At 42.8% G+C, this 21,019-nt stretch overlaps 2 protein-coding genes across 2 annotated transcripts; both read left to right on the top strand.

Annotated features, from left to right (window-relative positions):
* Positions 1-52: 52 nt before the first annotated feature.
* LOC5576916 lies at positions 53-18,584 on the top strand. The gene is made up of 3 exons (XM_021857638.1): positions 53-299; positions 17,965-18,128; positions 18,191-18,584. The coding sequence occupies exons 1-3, from the start codon at positions 101-103 to the stop codon at positions 18,566-18,568; spliced, it is 741 nt and encodes a 246-aa protein (XP_021713330.1). The 5' UTR covers positions 53-100; the 3' UTR covers positions 18,569-18,584.
* A 196-nt stretch (positions 18,585-18,780) lies between these two features.
* LOC5576915 lies at positions 18,781-19,682 on the top strand. Its single transcript, XM_001662962.2, has 2 exons — positions 18,781-19,226; positions 19,290-19,682. The coding sequence occupies exons 1-2, from the start codon at positions 18,876-18,878 to the stop codon at positions 19,656-19,658; spliced, it is 720 nt and encodes a 239-aa protein (XP_001663012.2). The 5' UTR covers positions 18,781-18,875; the 3' UTR covers positions 19,659-19,682.
* Positions 19,683-21,019: the final 1,337 nt, after the last annotated feature.

Raw genomic sequence — 21,019 nt, 5'->3', positions numbered from 1 at the left:
TCCTTATCAGTTTGTTAGCAGCCGATGCATTGTTCATTTTTTGAGCATCGAAAGAAATAAAACACTTACTTAGTTTCAATCCAAAAGTTCTCTCGACGAGATGCCTTGGAAACGCCCATCTTCGGTTCCGTATCCGAAGGTTTGGTATCGATTCTACTCGCGAGATGTTGCAGGATCTGGACCCAGTGATCATCTAGTGGAGTATCGTGTGGAAGATTTAGCTGATGATCGTTTCGAGGATGCAATCCGACACTATACCGAGAACTTTGCTGCCGATGAACCACTTGCTGCGAATAGAGGTTTGTAAGAATATTGAACTATACTTCAACTTAAGAAGTTGTGAAGCCTTCTTCAACCGTGCGCAAATGTCAATCACGATTTGCTTGTTCGGTAATTTTTTATACTGGGCACGAATTGTAAATCATACGAAATATCGAACTTTCAGCTTATTGATTGAAAACTTCTGAGGTTCAGTAATATTTTTTTACTTTTAACTGAACTACTGAAAATACAAATTGAAACTTCGGCGTCCCATGAACTGGCGATGCAGATAGGTGGCACGTCAAACTTCACAGGTCAAAAATGCCTGATTTTACGCAGTGTTGAAGGCATGGCGATCTAGCAAATGTGCGCTCTTTATATTCCACTATTATTTTCCCGTAACCTTTGATCTATTTCTTTAACGAATCCACCAGAAGTTTTACCTGTGATTTCATCAAAAGTTTAATAACGAATTCCTCCAGGAATTGTACTAGGAAATCCTACAAGGATTCTATCAGGAATTTCATCACGAATTCATCCATGTCATGCTGCAGGAATTTCTTTAGGAAGTCTACCAAAATTTCTTCATGGATTTTATCGGTAATTCCTGCTTGATTCATCCAGCAATTTAATCAAGATTTTGTCCAGTGATTCAACTAGGAATTCCTGCAAGAATTCCTTTAGAAATTCCTTTCGAAGACCTCCCTTCCTTTAAAAGTTCTCCCAAGGATTCCATCAGGAGTACCGGCAATTCGTGGTAAATTGGTCACTAGGCGAATTTGATCAGTTCGGTATCAAAAAAACATTTCCTCCTAAAAATGCTGAAAGTTTCGTTGGCTCCACAGACATTCCATATTTTCTAGTTTATAGATGTCTAATGATGATTATGAAGTACCGCCGTGCGGGGTGACATTAGGCCTAGGAGGTGACTTTGACCGCCTCTTTCAATGCATCTCATGGCTAGTAGGAACGTCAAAAAACTAATATATGACTATCTATTGGCTATTTATAACGTTATTCTTGAAACATGGCACATTGTTTTTATTTTTATGGCATTAGCTTGCTGTAAAAATATTGGCCCAAAGTTACCCGGTATTTCATTTTTACAAGGTCAGTTTTGCATAGATATATTCACACTTTTTGAAGGTGTAAGCAATGCAGTTAGAAATTAGCAAACAAAATTAGCTCAAAAGGGATTTGTTTCTTCAGCAACATCCTTCATGAAGGTTTAAAGAATGAGTTTTCATATGGCATGATAAGTTTCTATTCACATTACAGTACTAGCGTGTTTGGAACATTTCTCAAAGTTTTTCCATAGTGATTTCCATATAAACCTACATTGTCTTTGGGCCACCTTTAAATCACCACCTAGAAAGCTGAAAATTTCACAGAACACAATTAAGTTGGTTAGGATGGTAAAGAGTATATGGGAGATTTTCAAACATTTTTAAAACTTGAATCGCCCTAAATGCCTACAAGTCAACTTTGAGTGTTTAAAATGTTGTGTCAGCTTAAGTATACTGAACTCATTTTTGGTATCATACAGCGTGGCAGGTATAGTTTTATTGCTCATAAAAACGTTAATTCTCAAATAATGTGCTTATTTAAAGGAAAATTTGGCGTAAAAGGCAGATTTTCAAAGATTATTTTTGCCAATGAAATGATCAAATACTCGAGTTGTAAAAAATTTGACATCATTTTCAGATTCAGGGGACCAAATTAAGAAGATAGGGAAATTTTTCACTCATAACCCTGTTTTTGTTATCAATTTCGCCCCAGTGCACAGTGGTCCAGGAATCAGTTTTACGCGGAAAGATTGCATTTTGAACTTTAGAACGAAACATTAGACAAAACCGGTCTTCTACAAAGTTGTTTGTATTAGTGAGGTCTTTGTTGCTGTTATTGAAAATTAGGGTGGACTACATTTTCATAGAAATTGTGTAACTAAACTTTCTTATTTGTAGAAATTATATTATATATGCTTTAGCAAAGTTGTAGACCATTCAATTTCAAGCAACTTTGACAAAAAAAGTTTTTTTGACCGATTTAGAGCTATTTTTCTACGGTGACATAGGGTGGCCCGAACAAAACTGGTTTTCTGGCTCTAGATTTTCAATTCAAATTTCTCATCAAAGTAGTCTATGAAACACTTTTAGAACTTTGAAAAATGCGTAATTTGGTGAGTGAAGAAAACTCGCTATCTCCTTCCGTTTGGGAGTTATTGTTGTTTTTCTCTCAAAAAAATGCCTACTTTGATTGTGAATATCTCTGATTGGGGCAAACAAAAAAAAAATATCTTTGACAACATAAAATGTTATATTGTATCAAAAAAATTACAGATGTGTATTTTTTAACTCTAACAAAATGCCCTGAAAAAAAAGGATTTAAAAGCAGAAAACTTTAATAACTTTTGAACTAAAATAGGTATCATCAATATTTTTGCATAAAAATTTGCGTTTTGTTAAGTTCTTAAAGTCGTCCATAGACCGCTTTGACGAGAATTCTGAAATAAGAAAGATAGGGCTTAAAAAACTATTTTGAAGATTTTCATAGTATGTATTTCTTTGTTATTTTGCATTTTGAGCATGATAATCAAATTTTAGACAAAAATGATCTTCTACAAAATTGTTTCTTAAAATGTAAGCTTCCATACTGTGTCATTTAAAACTAGGGTGGTCCACAATATCACACAAATCATATAAACAACTTTTTTATTTGCTAAAATACTGGTATATACTCTTAGGCAAAGTGGTAGAACTTGAAATTTTGACCAACTTTGCCAAAAAAAGTTTTTCTGTAGCTAAAAATTTGTCAAATCTAGAGCATTTTTTTCCTAATCATCGCAGGGGTGGTCCAACAAAACAAGTTTTTCAACTCTAATTTTTTTTTAATATTAGTTTCTTGACAAAGTCGTCTATGAACGACTTTTAGAACTTAACAAAACGCAAATTTTCATTCAAAAAGATTGTTGATATCTATTTTAGTTCAAAATTTATTAAGGTTTTTGTGATAAAATATATTCATTTGCTAAGACATTTTATTAGAGTTACAAAAATAACACATCTGTAATTTTTTTGATATATTATACAATTTTTATTTTGTCTTTCGAATGCCGTCAAAAGTTATTTTTATGTTACAATCAGAGATATTCTCAATCAAAGTAGGCATGTTTTTGAGAGAAAAACAACAATAACTCCCAAACGGAAGGAGATAGCGAATTTCTCTACTCACCAAATTACGCATTTTTTCAAAGCTCTAAAAGTGTTTCATAGACTACTTTGATGGAAAATTGAATTGAAAACTCTAGAGCCAGAAAACCAGTTTTTGTTCGGACCACCCTATGTCACCGTAGAAAAATAGCTCTAAATCGGTCAAAAAAAACTTTTTGTCAAAGTTGCTTTGAAATTGAATGGTCTACAACTTTGCTGAAGCATATATAATATAATTTCTACAAATAAGAAAGTTAGTTACACAATTTCTATGAAAATGTGGTCCACCCTAATTTTCAATAACAAGAAACAATGGACCTCACTAATACAAACAACTTTGTAGAAGAACATTTTGTCTAATGTTTCATTCTAAAAGCTCAAAATGCATCTTTCCGCGTAAAACTGATTCCTGGACCATAGTGCCAGTGTGTCATTTTGTTTTTTTAATATTATAACTATTTTAATGATTTGTTAAATTACTATTGCATTGAAAAGTCGATTACATTAACTGATAAAGATCAATAGGTGCTGATTTTGTCGAAATTTATTTGACCATATTTGAATTCCGAAGGATTAAAACAACAAAAAGCTATAAAATAGTGATCAATTGGCCCCCGGATTACGGGGTCCTAGAGTCCCAAGTCTAGGGATTCAGAAGTGGGGTTGGACATTTCGCATAAGGACGTTTGGCATAATCAAAATTATATGCCTTCTTCAAAATTCTATCTTGTTCTTATATGAAACTGCTTTATGCGAAACGTCCATTATGCCAAACGTCCGTATGCGAAACGTCCTTATGCAAAACGTCTTTATGCGAAATGGGTCGACCCCCATCAGGAGTAATTCTAGGGATTTAAACACGAGTTTGTCCAGGATTTCCATCAGGAGTGTTTCTAAAGATTCTATCATGAATTCCACGATGGATTCATTCAAGAGTTTCTATCAGGAGTCCCTCTAGGGATTCCATCGGAAGTTTTCTCTAGGGATTGCATTGAAAGTTCCTTCAGGGATTCCATCTGAAATTTCTATGGATTCCATCAAGAGTTTTTTCTGGAGATTTCATCAGAAGTTCTCCTAGGGATTCCATCAGGAGTTCCTTTCAAGGATTCCACTTGGAACTCCTCTAGGGATTCCATCAGGAAGTACCTGTAGCAATCCCATCAGAAGTTCCTCCAGGGAATCCATGAGAGTTCTTCTAGGGATTTCATCACGAATTCCTCCAATGATTCCATCAGGAGATCCTTAAGAATATCATAAACGAGAGATTTCGACTGATATGGGAGAATTGAAGGCTACTAATTACGGCGCTGAGGTCTTGGGTAATCAAAACGTCTGTTTTACATTTTCTTCCGACGTTTCGACTCTAATCCGAGTCTACTTTACACTGCCAGCTGGCAGTGTAACGTAGTGGCTCTATTAAGACAAACATTAAAAAACATAGGCTACAGTTCACTTAATAGAATTATCCGATGTATTTCCCCAATCTTGACGCCGACAGTTTTATGTTAGACCATATGAAATACGACTAAACAGAATTCTCCCCTGAAGAAGACTCAGATTAGAGTCGAAACGTGGGGCAAAATTTTTAAACAGTCATTCTGATTACCCAAGAATGCAGCGCCAAAACTAGTAGATCCACTTCAAGAATATCTTTAGGAATTTCTCCGAGGATTCCATCAGGAGTTCCTCTAGGGATTCTATCAGGAGTACTGTTGGGAAAATTTTCGGACCTTCTAGTAGAATCGCACGGTTGATGTCCTTGTGCCGAGTTCTTTAAGCTAAGGAGAATTTTATTAGTAATTGAGAGAGGTTAGGTTTAACTAGTTACTTACAAACTGGGTCTCCTTAGTTCTTCTATCCCAACAATATGCTTCCAGTGGTACTCTAGTGGTATAAAACCCTATAGAACAACATATGTAACTATCTTGGCATTAAGGGTAGAATAACTATTAACTTACAACCGATATAATAATCACCAGCAAACGTTAAATTCACTTTATAACAGACTGGTTCTGACTGTGCTAACCAATGCGGAAAACAATTCATTTGTATTTCAGGACTGGATTCAATAATTAATTAATCTACTACAACTTACAAGTGCAGCAAACCGGGTATTTTAGTCAATAAAATGCAGAACGATCCAAATACTTTTGTAAGCTTACTATTAACTTCGAGAAATAAATTTAGTTTCAATACAATATTCCTTCACCTATGACTTGCGAAAAAACATCTTATCTTCCTCATTCCCTGGCATTGACGTATGTCACGCATATAGACTTAAGGCCCAAACGCAATGATAGCGGAACGGCAACGGAATGCGGAACCGGTTCGCCATCATGAACTATAATCAGCTTGTCGACTCAGTGTTGATCCAATTTCATTCGTTGTTAGCTCAGTCGAGATGTTTTGATTTCATGCTGGCGAACCGGTTCCGCATTCCGTTGCCGTTCCGCTATCATTGCGTTTGAGCCTTTACGCATGACTCGAGACATTTCTGTGGTGTCAGTTGGTGCGCACACTGCGTGATCGAGGGTATCACGGTCAGATATTGTATTCAAATCCGCAGTGCTGCTAGCGTTGGCAACATCCCCCGACCCGTAACGCTCCTGTAACTCCGCTTCTGGTTTTGCGTTACCATTACCTTGCACCTGGAGCACTGCCAACTTGGTCGCCGGGCGACGGAACAATCCTCCAGCTGTCTGAACCATCGCTTGACGAATGCGACCGTCACTTCCTGGAATGACCGCTACCACCCGGCCTTTTGCCCATCCGTTGCGTTGACCTTCATCCCACGATCAGCACAAGGTCGTTCACCCTGAGTTTCTCGGCTTCGTTGAACCATTTGCTTCTGATGGCGATCGTCGGAAGATACTCTTTGATCCACCGCCGCCAGAATTGATCCAGGAGCTGCCTTGTCATGTTCCAATTCGTTACGAGTGACCTTCATTGTCTCCACCAACATCGTAGGAGGTTGAGCGATGCCATTTGAGCTCAACAAGATGAAGTGGTTTGGCGTCAGGGCCTCCTGGTTGACGTTTTCCAGAGGAATGGAGGTTAATGGTCTGGAGTTAACTATAGCTTCAGCTTCCGAAATGACAGTCAGCAAGGTTTCATCGTCCGGATGCCGATCGCTACATAATGAACCGAGTGCCACCTTGACGGATCTCACGAGTCGCTCCCAAGAGCCACCGAAGTGTGGTGCCGATGGAGGATTGAAGACCCATTTTGTATTGGTGTTCGGTGGAAGCTTTCCGCCAGTTTTTGCTCGATCGCTGATAACTGCTCTCGTAGTTCCCGACTAGCCCCCTGAAAATTTGTGCCGTTATCTGAGTGGATTTCGATGGGCGATCCACGCCGCGCTACAAACCGACGTACTGCCATCTTGCACGATTCCGTTGAGAGGGAATGAGCAACCTCCAGGTGCACGGCTCTCACTGTTAAGGCACGTAAACAAGGCCACCCAGCGTTTAACGCAGCTGCGTCCAATCCGGACCAGGGACAGGTCCAAAGTAATCGAGCCCCACGTAAGAGAACGGCCGCACCATGGCCGCTAGACGAGACTCTGGTAGGGGCGCCATCCTTGGTATCACCGGAACAGCTTTGTCGACCTTGCAAGTCTGGCATTCCTTCGCAACTTGCCTTATTACGGTACGCAGATTGGAGATGTGAAATCGTTGACGAACTTCGTTTAGTACCGTCGCATGATTAGCGTGAAGATATCGTCGATGATACCAGTCAACAATCAGCTTAGTGAGGTGATGATGGCGAGCAGGATAATTGGAAACTTGAAGTCGTACGTGACATATGGAACTGCGCCAATACGACTATCCACCCCGCATCACGCCATGCTCATCAAGAAGGGCGACAACTTGTAAACGGTACTTGTCCTTTCAATGTGTTTCTTCGGGTTCCCTTCCTTTTGTCTCAGCACGGTTACTTCATCCGGATATGCAGACGCCTGCACGGAGCACCATAGGCTGTTCTCTGCACTCTGCAGTTCTTCTTGGCACAGATATCCCGTCACTAACTCCTGCTTTTTGCTTCTGCGGTAAACAGTTCATGATGTAACGATGGACGTAAGCCACTGCTCTTAACAAACGTTCCCACTTGGAAAACTTGCTGATCTGGTAGACATCTTCGACAAGGTGTTCCTGGTGCACCATGCAGGGCCGCAATTCTTCATCCGTCTCCCAAGACTGCGTCGACCTTTGCTCCGGCCATTCTGTTTCAGGCCTGTGAAGAAAGTCAGGTCCACGGAACCAACGAGATGTTACGTCTACGCTGGGACCTTTTCCCCACTTGGTGGCGTCGTCGGCCGGATTATGTTGCGTGGGAACGTATCTCCATTCAGTGATTTCCGTTTTACTTAAAATTTCTCCCACGCGGAACGCCACGAACTGTCGGTAGCGACGATGTTGTGATTGGACCCATGCCAAAGTGGTTTTTGAGTCTGTCCACAATACACGGCGAGCTATCGAGAGCGTATGGTACTCCTTCACCGCTTTAGCTAGCCTCGCTCCCAGCAAAGCGGCCCATCAACTCAAGACGTGGAACCGATAAAGATTTCAATGGTGCTACTTTCGCCTTGGCCATCACCAGCGTAACGTGCACCCTTCCCATTATCGTGGCTCGAAAGTAGGCTGCGCAAGCAAACGCTTCCTCGCTGGCATCCGTGAAAACATGAAGCTCAACAGAACCGACCTCTGCTGCAGTGAAACCAGGAAAGTAAGATCTGTGAAGCCTCATCTGACCGACCTCCTCGAACAGTTTATCCACCGGAACCAGCGCAAACGGATGGGTTCCGTGACCTCGTCTCCCAATTGGTTTGATTGCGCCAGGTGTCCTGGATGATCATCCGTCCCTGGATCGTGATGTGTGACAGGATTCCCTGCGAGTCGAATAAGCTCATGACACAACGCAGGATGTTTCGCTTCGTTTGAGCAATATCGTGCATCTGCTGGTTGCTGTAAAAGGCAATGATGTCTTCTTTTGGCAACCACAAGAGGCCCAAGACTCGTTCGGCTCCGCTTTCTGAATCGATGCTGATAGCCTTTGGTTGTCCTGATCTGGGTTCCCCGACCCGTTTTAGAAGAGCGTCCGAATTAGAATGCCAGTTCCGGATGCAGAAGCCTCCACGAGCATGGACTTCCGTCCACTTCCAGCGCGACCTTGATCGCCTCCTCTTCAGTGTCGAAAACTGTCGAGGTAATCATCGACATAGTGTTTCTCCTTAATTGCTTCTTGCTGCCTCCGGGAACTCTTCTTCGTTTTCCTCTGCGTTACGATTTTTAATGTACTGAGCCTGGCAAGGAGAGCATGTGGCTCCAAAAGTACCAACATCCATCACGAAAGCCCTGACCGGTTGCGAAGGATGCTCTCTGTACAGGAACCGTTGGCTGTGCGCATCTTCCTGGCGTATTCTGAATTGGTGAAACATCTGTTTCAGGTCCCCGCACACAGCTACCGGCCGTTCTCGAAATTTGCATAGCACCGAAGCAAGAGGGGTCAGTAGGTCTGGTCCTTTCAGGAGTTTAGAGTTGAAAGAAACTCCCCCTACTTTCGCCGCCGCGTCCCAAACAAGCCTAATTTTACCCGGCTTCTTCGGATTCCTAATGGCACCCAATGGCAAATACCAAACCTTCTTAGGGTCTGTAGATTCTATTTCTTCCTTCGTCACCTCGTGGATATAGTCACTCTCCAGATACTCGCGGATCTGCTCCTGGACGCTAGTCTGCAGCACAGGATCTTTCGCCATCCTTCGCTCAAAACATTGTAGACGCCGCATAGCCATGGGAAAACTGTTCGGAAATTCCACATGGTCATGGCGCCATAGCAGGCCGGTCTCGAATCTGTTTGAAAACGCGTTTCGTTGTCGCTTCTAGGATCCGACGGGCACGCTTATCCTCCTCTGATTCCGGTCCTCTGTCAGCCGAAACACCGACGTTTTCAACCGTGAAATGTTGCTTGACGAGATCATGAAGGTGTTGATCCTGGCTTTCGCGTCGACAATCACATACGTGCAGCGTGAAATTCTTCGTCCTCACTCCTTCAGCAGTATAACCGTAAACCGACCAGCCAAGCCGTGTCTTGCTGGCCAGAGGGTCGCCTAGTTGACCCTCGCGCAGGCTCAACGTTGCAGTCAGGCTGGCATTGTTTGAACCGATTAGGATACCGGGCGATGCGGCCTCATAACTGGTGACCGGAAGACCGCGAAGGTGAGAATACTGCCGTGCTAAATCTCCGTACTTCAGCGTCTGTTTCGGTAGGTTGAGGCTAGAAACCGTCCTTGCGTCCTTTAGGGTGAACCGTTCGGTTTTGTCTTTTCCAGATATCTCCAGACGAATTCGTTGCGACTTCGGTTCCTGTCGAGTCACGTTGCTGGTCCACGTTAGACAAAGGGTAGAGGTTCACCATCGTCGATACCCAAGCGTTCCGCGATCGATTTCTCGACCAGAGTCATGTCCGATCCGTCGTCCAAGAACGCAAACGTCTCCACTGATTTTCCCTTCCACGTTAGCGTAACAGGAAGAATTCTAAATAGTGTAGCTTTCTTGGTAGCATGGTGCGCGTTTAGCCCTTCTTCGGAAGAATCATCCTGCCTTGTGGAGTTCTGACCTTCCTCGGTCGGTGGTCCATGCTTCTGCGCGCTGGAGTGCAACAGTTCATGGTGTCGCTGTTGACAGCCTTGTACGCCGCAAACCGCCTGTACCTTGCAAGGACGCCGACCGTGTTTACCCAGACACGTACGACAAAGGTGATGATCTTGGATGGTTTTCCACCGGCTGTCTACATTCCCACCTTTTAAACGTCGCACAATCTTTTACCTTGTGGTTACGCCCGCTACACGCCAAGCACAGCACTTCCTTGATCTCTAACTTCTTCGGCACATCTTCTGGGTTACTCTGCTTCGTGATTGGCTCACTGGCAGCGTGAGTGTTAAGGAAGCTTTTGTCCCTATTACGCTCTCCTCGTCCCGACCGCGACTGCTGCGAATCCGTAGTGACTGTAACGTCCGAAGCTGCTGCTACTAGCATGGACATGAATCCAGCGAAGGTACGTAGATCGGCCGTAGCAAAACTGTTGTTTGTACAACGCCCAGTTTAAGCGTTGCTGAGCGGGAATCTTGTCCACCAACTCTCGCAGTAAGACTGGGTTTAGAAAGATGTGCCATTTGCCCAGTTGCTTCAATATGGTCGTACAGGTTTTGAACCGCCATGCCGAAGGTAATCAGCGTTTCCAACCTATCCGCCTTAGGTGCCGGAGTTTCGCGAACTTTGTCCAATAATGTCTGAATGATCAGTTCCGGTCTGCCGTACAGCATGTACAGGGTGGACATCACTTGAGAGACGCACGCTGGAAGAAGTAAACGGCTTTTCACTGCATCGAAGGCTTTTCCTTGCAGCGCTCGTTGAAGTCGAGCCAAATTTTCCACATTTGAGTACCCGCATGCGGCCGTCGAATTGGTGTAAGCGGTGAAGAACAGCGGCCAATCTTCAGGATCCCCCCGAAACGGTGGGAGATCTCTGGGCATAACTTGTCTTGCCAACAACTGCTGCTGCGTTGGAACCACTGGGTACTGTAGCGGGAGTGATTGAGGCAAATTCACTGGATAATACCCGCCCATGGGAGATTGTGATATGGTAGGATTCGGATGTATTTTGGGTACACTTGCGTTAAATGTTAACCCCCCGAAGCCTGGTGCCTGCGGAATCGACGCTGTTGGGACCGTCGGGCAGGCCGTTACCACGTTAGTCGGACTTGCATTCGATAAACCCATGAGAGGTGCCTGAGTGCTAATGGCAACGCACTGATTTGTCTGGAGTGATCCAACCCAGGTTGCGTGTACCCATACAAAGGAATAGATGGCATAGTACTATACTGACCTTCAGACAAAAAACCTATGGGAACCCTCGACACACCGCTAGGCACTCCAAGCAGCAGTGATGATAGAGACGGATCGCATACGTACTGGTTGGCAGGACCTGTAGTCGTCGGTGTGGAACTGTTGAGTACGGGTGTAACGGATGCTGTCACTTGTGGCCCCGCGCGTCGCTGGTGTGACTGACAGATGTTCCATCTCGCCGATCATCCTTTCCAGCCAGCCTCCGACATTGTGTACCCGCCGACCGCGGAGGACTGCTCATTGAAGCTGTTTGCCGCCCCGCTGATGACACTTTGCAAGGCGTTATTCGTGAGCTGTCCCAGTAGTGCTTTCTTTCTCTCCAGTTCCTTTCTATGGCTGTCTTCCAATTTCTGCTCCAGGAATGCTCGATGGTCCTGAACCCATTGCAGGGCTTGCTCGCGCCTGTTCCGTTAGCAGAGATTGGCCATAGTTAGTCGTAGTAACTGTAGTCGTCGTTGCAGGTACCCATCCGGACGGCCCAGCGACGGCGGGCGACACCAGTCCAGGAGGTACAGTCGAAGATACAGTTGATAATCCCGCCGATGTGGCCAGCGCAAGCCCAGCAGTTGTGCCGAGCGACACCACGGAGGAAGTTGGAGCAACGGCCGGCAGTGATTCGGTGGTCCTAGGTGATGGGGACGTTGATTACAGTAGCTGGGAATACTGGATCGCTTCCGTATAGCTCCCCGATCCTAGTGGACGATGGCAAAGCCGCACATCGTGCACACATCCAGCTTTCGTTGGCCACCGCTGATGTTACTCCTACGCACTGGGTAGTGATACCATTCCTGGCACACCGCACAAAAGACCATATCGTCCACGTTATTCGACCTCCGGCAGAGCTTGCAGTCGAACCGATCCGTTTCGGGCATCTTTACTCTTGATGTTCGAAGCAGTTTCTTAAAGATTTGTTGGGAAAATTTTCGGACCTTCTAGTAGAATCGCACGGTTGATGTCCTTGTGCCGAGTTCTTTAAGCTAAGGGTAATTTTTATTAGTAATTGAGAGAGGTTAGGTTTAACTAGTTACTTACAAACTGGTCTCCTTAGTTCTTCTATCCCAACAATATGCTTCCAGTGGTACTCTAGTGGTATAAAACCCTATAGAACAACATATGTAACTATCTTGGCATTAAGGGTAGAATAACTATTAACTTACAAACCGATATAATAATCACCAGCAAACGTTAAATTCACTTTATAACAGACTGGTTCTGACTGTGCTAACCAATGCGAAAACAATTCATTTGTATTTCAGGACTGGATTCAATAATTAATAATCTACTACAACTTACAGTGCAGCAAACCGGGTATTTAGTCCAATAAAATGCAGAACGATCCAAATACTTTTGTAAGCTTACTATTAACTTCGAGAAATAAATTTAGTTTCAATACAATATTCCTTCACCTATGACTTGCGAAAAAACATCTTATCTTCCTCATTCCCTGGCATTGACGTATGTCACGCATATAGACTTACGCATGACTCGAGACATTTCTGTGGTGTCAGTTGGTGCGCACACTGCGTGATCGAGGGGTATCACGGTCAGATATTGTATTCAAATCCGCAGTGCTGCTAGCGTTGGCAACAAGTACCTTTCCATCAGAGTTTTTTTTTTTGGAATTTCATCAGGAGCTCCACCAGGGATTCCATTGAGAGTTCCTACAGGGACTTCATCAGGAGTTCTTCTAGAGATTCCACCTGGAATTCCTACAGGGGTTGTTTCAGAAGTTTCTCTACGAATTCCATCAGGTGTTCTTTTGGAGATTCTCCCAGAGATCATATCAGGAATTCCTCAAGGAAATGCATCAGGATTTCTTTTAGGGATTGCATAAGGAGTTTCTCCTGGGATTGCATCGAGAAATTCTTTAGAAATTTTATCAGTAATTTCTTTAGAAATTCAACAGGCGTTCCTACAGAAATTTCATAAGGAGTTCTTCTAGAGAATACATCAGAAGTTTCTTCAGAAATTTCACCTGGAATTCCTTCAGGGATTGCATAAAAAGTTTCTCTAGGGATTACATCAGAAGTTCATCTAGGGATTCTATCAGGAGTTCCATCAGGAATCTTATTATGAATTCCTATTGGGATTCCATCAGAAGTTTCTTCACAGATTTTACTTGGAATTCCTATAAGAAGTTCCTTGGAGAAAGTCTTTTAGAAATTTCTCCAAGTATTTCATCAAGACTTCCTCAAGAGATCCCAACAGCATTTCTTGTACTTTTCGGACTTCCATCAGAGTTCTTCTGTGGATTCTATCATGAGCTCCTCCAGGGATCCTATCAAGTTTAAAAAAGAAAAAAAGGACCTTTGAAGGAAGCACCACACTAGACAACAGACTAACATGCAACGCCACAATATTCCTAAATAATGAAAGCGGTGGTTAAAAGGCTCTACAGATGAGGAAAAAAACGCCAGTTGGCACAGTCGAAATTTGTTCCTGACGAAACATTTTCCGGACTGAAGCGGGAATCGAACCCACACTCCTTAACTCGATGTGGCTATAGGCTTGGTAACACTAACCGCACGGCCACGAAGTCCTCGAAGAGTTCCTTCAAAGATTCCTCCTGGATTGCCTCCAAAGATTCTATCAGGAATTCCTCCAGAGATTATATCAGTGGTTCCTCAATGAATAGGGTCCTAAGGCCCTGTCTCAATTTTAGCACCAAACGCTTAAGTTTAGGGCAGAAACACATGTTTACTCAATTTTTAAATGTTTTTCATTGTGTTAGAGATTCTTTAGGTTGGGAACCACTATTGTCCCCAACCGGGCTTTGTCCTGGGCCTCAGGGTCGTTTTGATGGCTCCAAGAGGAAATTGGGGGGTGGTTGGAAAAACTTCCCTTTAAAAACTCAAAACGTAGTCCTACGTCGAAATCCTTTTTCAAGGTGGACCAAATACAAAAGAAAAGGAGGCAAAAATAGGGCTCAGCTCGAAAATTAAAAAAAAGGTAGAAATTTCTTAAAGCATAATTTAGATTTCTATAATTTCCGCATTTCTTTTATAAAGGAAATAAGGTTTGGGAGTTTGGAATAAAGATATAACACACCTTTAGCGTCTCGACGCAGCGGTTGCTCTTCTTCGGTCGGCTTGCTTCGGCGCCTACCAGCGCGGACGGAACCTTGTCCATGAACCCGTCAACTTCTCTCCACTCCAGGAACAGGTGGCATGTCCGTCGGGGCGTATCGGAGCCATGTGAGGAATATGTTTGGGGACCTTCTCTGGGCTGGGGTGGTCGTCTGTCCTGCAGCGATGGGAGGGAGTGATTCACTGGACCGGGGTGAAAACCAGTCGGCCGGATCGGCGTCTTCAATTCCCAGATCGATTTGTGGAAGATCCGGAGCCACGATCGGGTCTGGCCAGCAGGATCACACTAGCACACCAGCGTCTTCACCAGATACTCCACTTCTTCAGATCAGCACCACTCAGAGGACTTCGACACTGAACACTTTACCGGGCCGCACTACAGAAAAACGTGGCGCACTTACGGCTTTCCCGTGTAGTTTTCTAATGGCGGTTCACTGTGTAAAAATATAAAGCGAAAAGAAACGGAGTGAATTCGCGAACACTTCTGGTGCTGATGGTGGTTCACCTAATAGAGAGCGATCCCACGGTGGTAAACAGTTTTATTACGCCGTCGGCGTCGATCGGCTACCAGCGTCGTGGCGATGACAGTTGTGGGCCGCTGTGACTAGTTGTGGTAGCCCGTAACGGTGGTGTTGGTAGTGGGCGTTATGATGGAGGTTGGGGTGTTCAAGAGAAATGCATTCGATGTTTTTTTTTTCAATTCAGTTTTGGATTACGGTTGAGTTCAGTTTTGTTTTTCGCTTATTAATAAATTCAAATTCCTATTTCCTAATTAAAACTACCTTAATATTTTCAAGAGAAGAACAGAGTACTATTTACAAGATGAAATATTTACAAAAAACAAATGTAACCTTTTTGGGAGGTTACAATTGGTTTATGATTTATGATTGGTTTGGTTTTATGATTTTTGAGATTTTGTCACACCCTTTGGTTTAAACTCAAATGTTGGGTATATTTTGTTTTCCGTGTCCCTTCCAAAATGTCAGATAGGAACAACCCCAGTGTTAAAACTATATGCCCTGTGGCATTTTTGTCGAAAAAGTGAATGTCAAACAAGATCACAAGTGTCAAGGTTAATATTTGGAACCATTTTTAAAATTGAAGTTTAAAAATGTTATAGCCGTTATTTGAGCTCGAAAACTTGCTAAAGTAGTTGCAATAACATGCTCTTTCGTATTATTAAATATAAACAAGAATTCATTAAACATTTTAGGACCCAATTCCATCAGCATTTCTTCTTGGGATTTTATAAGGAGTTCCACCAGGCATACTGTCAGGAATCCATCCAGGGAATTCCAGGGATTACATCAGGAGTTCTTTTAGGGATTTCATCAGGAGCTCCTCCAGGGATTGCATTAGCAGTTCTCTAAGACATTCCATTAGGATTTCCTCCAGGAATTCTATCAAAAGATTATCTAGGGATTCCATCAGGAGTTTCCCTAAGTCTTTCAACAGGAGTTCTTCTGAGAATTTCATCAGGAGTTCCTTCAGAGATTCCACCTGAACTTCCTACAAGAGTTCTTTCAGAAGTTTCTCCTGGGGTTCCATGAGGAGTTTCTTCGGAGATTCCTTTAAAGATTATATCATGATTTCCTCTAGGAATTCTATCAGGATGTGAGGGTTTGATCGCCTTATCAGGAGTAGATCCTTCGGGGAATCTTTCGGGGAATTTCATCAGGATTGATGGAATCCCTCCAGTCCTCTAGTGGAATTAAATGGTATAGTACTAAATTAGGTTTTTCATCTACTTATAGGTATTCCACTAAACAGCTCGAAGATTTATTATCATCAAGGCGTTATTACATTGATGAATGTTTGCCCTTTACTGGCATATACCATGTCCGAAACATAGTTTTGGGAACTTGTAATCAGAAGACACAGTGTGTTTGTTTGACAAATTGAGACATGAATTTGCGAAAAAATACGCGTTCTAGTAGGACTCGAACTCACGACTCCGTGTACGCTAGACCGGCGGTCTAGAATCTTAAGGTGTTTTGTAGCTTAGTTGGTTAAAGCGCCGGTCTAGCGTACTCGGAGTCGTGAGTTCGAGTCTCACTAGAACGCGTATTTTTTCACAAATTCATGTCTCAATTTGTTAAACAAACACACTATGTCTTCTGATTACAAGTTCCCAAAACTATGTTTCGGACATGGTATATGCCAGTAAAGGGCAAACATTCATCAATGTAATAACGCCTTGATGATAATAAATCTTCGAGCTGTTTAGTGGAATACCTATAAGTAGATGAAAAACCTAATTTAGTACTATACCATTTAATTCCACTAGAGGACTGGAGGGATTCCATCAATCCTGATGAAATTCCCCGAAAGATTTAGGGGATCTACTCCTGATAAGGCGATCAAACCCCAAGAAGACATCCTGATAGAATTCCTAGAGGAACTTCAGGGAGAATCATGATATAATATTTAAAGGAATCTCCGAAGAAACTCCCAAGTTTCCCAACTCCGAAGTTCCCAAAACCAAGGCGTTATTAACCAAACTTAGTAAATATATTTCTTATTGCACAGGTGGTTGGTTTGGGCTCGTGACGCTTCTGTCTTTGTGAGAATTTCAAAAGGAATTTCTAGAGAAAACCATGTAGGAATCCCTGAAGGAATGTTTGAATTAATCGCTGAATGATTTTCTGGAGGAATTCCCCGGAAAATATTTGATAGGAGCAATTCCTGGTGGAATTTTTGATGATTTCCTGTAGTTATTTCTTAGGGGCCTTCCTTAGCCAAGCTACAAAGCAAAGTCATGCTGAAGGTGTCTGGGTTCAATTCCCGTTCGGTCCAGATTTTTTTCGTAATGGAAATTTCCTGGGCTTCCCTGGGCATAAAGTATCATCGTATTCGCCACAAGCTATATGAATGCGAAAATTTGCAAGTTTGGTAAAGAAAATTAATAACTGTAGAAGTGCTCATAGAACACTAAGCTGAGAAGCAGGCTTTGTTCTATTGAGGAAGTAATATCAAGAAGAATAAGAAGAAGTATGGTTAATTCCTGGGCCTCGTGGCCGTGTGGTTAGTGTTATCAAGCACTTAGCCGCATCGAGTAAAGGAGTGTAAGTTCGATTCCCGCTTCAGTCCGGAAAAATTTTCGTGAGGAATGCTAGTCCGTTGTCTAGTGTAGTGCTTCCTTCAAAGAATAAATCGTCCACTGGAAGCATTGACGTGCAGGTTTTTTAAAAAAAAAGGTATGTGCAAAGGCTAGATTCGTACCCAACACTCTTAGCATGGTCGTGCTGAATAGCTGCGTGTGCACCGCTACGGCTATCTGGGCCTAGAACATCATGAACGTTAATTTTCACCTATACCTTTTCAAGATTTTGAATATCTTCATCATTAATCAGGATTTTTCCTTTATTTTTAATTTTCACTTTAGCAATGAAATAAATAAATCAAAATTTTTGTTATAACAATGTATTCTTTGAATTGTTGTGAAAAACTGGTCATAAGAAGAGTTTGCTGTGTTCGACAAATATACTGCTAAGCAAATTTTCAGGAATTATCAACGATCCGGATGCTCTGACGGATCAACACGACTTCTGGCGATGGTGCTTCGATCAGAAGATGACCCTCGTGTGCTACAAGGAAGGATCGGATGAGATCATCGGTACCAATTTGCTGCTAGTGAAATCAATTAACGACGCTAAGAAAACTATTACGGTGAGCTTCAAATCAGACTTTCTTCAGGAATCGACCGCAATCTTAAAGCATCACCGTTAAAGGTTCGTAGTCAGTCTACCCGAGATATCATAGAAATCCACGAATACATGATGACCGTGCGATTCAACGTCTTCGAACGCCTTCACGTGGATCGATATCTTACGGCTGTTGGGTTGGCCATCAATCGTCGCTACCGAGGGCTTGGAATTGCAACGGGAATGCTGCGCGCCAGGATTCCGATGTGCCAAGAATTCCAGATACCTGTGACCGTTACCGACTTTACCGCTCAAGGGTCGCAACGTGCTGCCGAAAAGGCCGGTTTCCAGGTCGAAGGGGAAGTTACGTATGATGAGCTTGCCAAGGTAAGGCCTAACTTTGCTTATCGTGGAATAAAAGACAAAAGTCTTAAGATGATGAGTCTATGGGTGAATCTCCAATAAATCAATCTCTTCCAAACGGATGCAGTATTCTTGTTTCCGAAAACCTGCCCTTCATCAGCGAATACAACCTCGCACAGGAAATTAGGTTTAGGATTGCTATCAGCGATTGACTGGAGAGGTATCGGCATCGCTGTGACACTTGAATCCAAATCAGCAGACCCGTTATCAGCAATGACAAACGAAAAAACAATAATTCATTCACCAAGGGACGGGAACTTGACCGCACACCATTCGATTTCGGTTCTCGACCGATGATAAGGCCAACGAACGGTAGATTTGTTCAGTTTTGAATTAGAACTGATTGCAGATGGTTTGGAAGCGTCCAGCAGAGGTTCCCTATCCCAAGGTTTGGCACAGGTTCCAAGCCAAGGGTTTACAGGAGGATGGCCAGTTGGAGTGGTATACGGTGCAGGATCTTCCGGAGGATCGTTTCGAGGATGCCATCCGGCACATGAGCGAGCACTTTGCGCGCGATGAGCAACTGAACAAAGCTAAGGGACTTGATCAGGATGTGATTGGCATGGAAGAGGTGGTACAACTGTGGAAAATCATGCTTCCTGAACGATTGTCTTTGGTTTGCTTCCGAGAGGGGTCGGATGCAATCGTGGGAGTCAACATACTAGGAGTGGCTTCCAAATACGATAAGGACGAACTCAAGGTGAGAAATTAGCTTACTGACCAAGAAGAAATGTTCAAGATATATTCATCTGTTTGATTTCAGCTCAAAAGCGATATCTTCCGAACAATCATCGCTACGATTGAGTACATCTCCCACCAGGCCAACGTGTTCGAACGTTACGGAGTGGATCAGTACCTGAACGCGATGGGCCTGTCGGTGGACCCAGTCTATCGGGGGCGTGGCATTGCAACCGAACTGCTTCGAGCAAGAGTTCCCCTTTGTAAGGGAATGGGTTTGAAGTTGACCTCGACATGTTTCACGGGGCCCGGATCACAGGCTGCTGCCCGGAAGGCTGGGTTCGAAGAAAATTTCAACATCACCTACGCAGAACTGGCAAAAGTTGATCCTCGCTTTGTGTACCCTGGACTTGATGAGAAGAGCTGTAAATATATGAGTTTGAAGATTGATTAACACACGAAAGGGGTCGTCCATGAATCACGTTAAATAATTTTGCTCAGGTTTAGAACAACTACCATAAGGTTTATCGTGGTCTTCATCTAAGCTTCTATCCCAAAGGCCAACCAGTTTGCGACATGCCCTCTCCATCGTACTCTTTGAGCTTGGCCACCTTTAATGTAAGGATTCACATTAAATTTTCGCTTGTGGTCCATCCTCCGACGCCATACACCGTTCACCTGTACACAGCCAGCTATGTTTCGAAGAACTCGGCGCTCGAAGACTACAAGTCCTTTTTCAGCATGGTTCAGGTCTCATGTCCATGAAAGACCACCTGTCGTATTGGCGGTGGTACATACATTTCGCATCAAGACGTTTCAGATATTGCGCGTTGCAAGAAAAAATTTGATTCCTGGTAAATTCAGAACGATTTATCTCAAAAATTTCCATCAAAATCATCGTAGTAGCCCCTGATTTTGCATTTTTTATGGGGCTCTGCACAAAAATCAGTCGCTCTCTTTCGCTCTTTCATGAAATTAGTAAACAACAAGGCCAGTAAACGTCAAAATCCCATGCAAAATAAAAACAATGCAGATGCCCATGTGCTGCTCCTTTGGACTTTGAGCAGTTCCAGTCAAATGCACCGAAATGAATGCTACAAATACCGTTTTAATTCATATTACGGACAGCTTTAAATTCCGGACACTCAACTTTGTATGGGAAAAGTTTCACATAAAATGTTTCAATTTTTGCCGTTCAAAAGGGTTGTGCTACTTTTCCCCGAATGTCGTTTCCCCAAAGTGATGATGTCCTATTTTTTCACTATGGAATTTGACAGCTTAAGCTGTGCCTCCTTATCGGGAGCATAATTTATACTCCAGAGTCAAATTTCACTCACACACCTATGAATTATGGTTTTTTCGTTTGTCATTGGTGATAACGGGTCTGCTGATTTGGATTCAAGTGTCACAGCGATGCCGATACCTCTCCAGTCAATCGCTGATAGCGATCCTAAACCTAACTTCCTGTGTATATATATATATATATATATATATGTAGGTTTAGGATCGCTATCAGCGATTGACTAGAGAGGTATATATATATATATATATATATATATATATATATATATATATATATATATATATATATATATATATATATATATATATATATATATAAATATAATTGAAAGTGGAGCTGATAGGGTTGAGAATCGCTTTATGGGATATTTGAAATGTTACAGGGACGTGATCAGAATCAAAATCAGCATGAGTAACTAATTGGCTACAAAGATGACTAGAGTCAGTTAAGACCAAATCAATCGTAGATGGATTTCTAGAAGAGGAAAATCATGTAGGGCTATCAGGGTATTG

This window comes from Aedes aegypti, chromosome 1 (assembly GCF_002204515.2).
Source record: "Aedes aegypti strain LVP_AGWG chromosome 1, AaegL5.0 Primary Assembly, whole genome shotgun sequence".
NCBI classification, from domain to species: Eukaryota; Metazoa; Arthropoda; class Insecta; order Diptera; family Culicidae; genus Aedes; species Aedes aegypti.
Note: the sequence above shows the minus strand (reverse complement) of the source record. Positions and strands in the feature narration are given on the sequence as shown.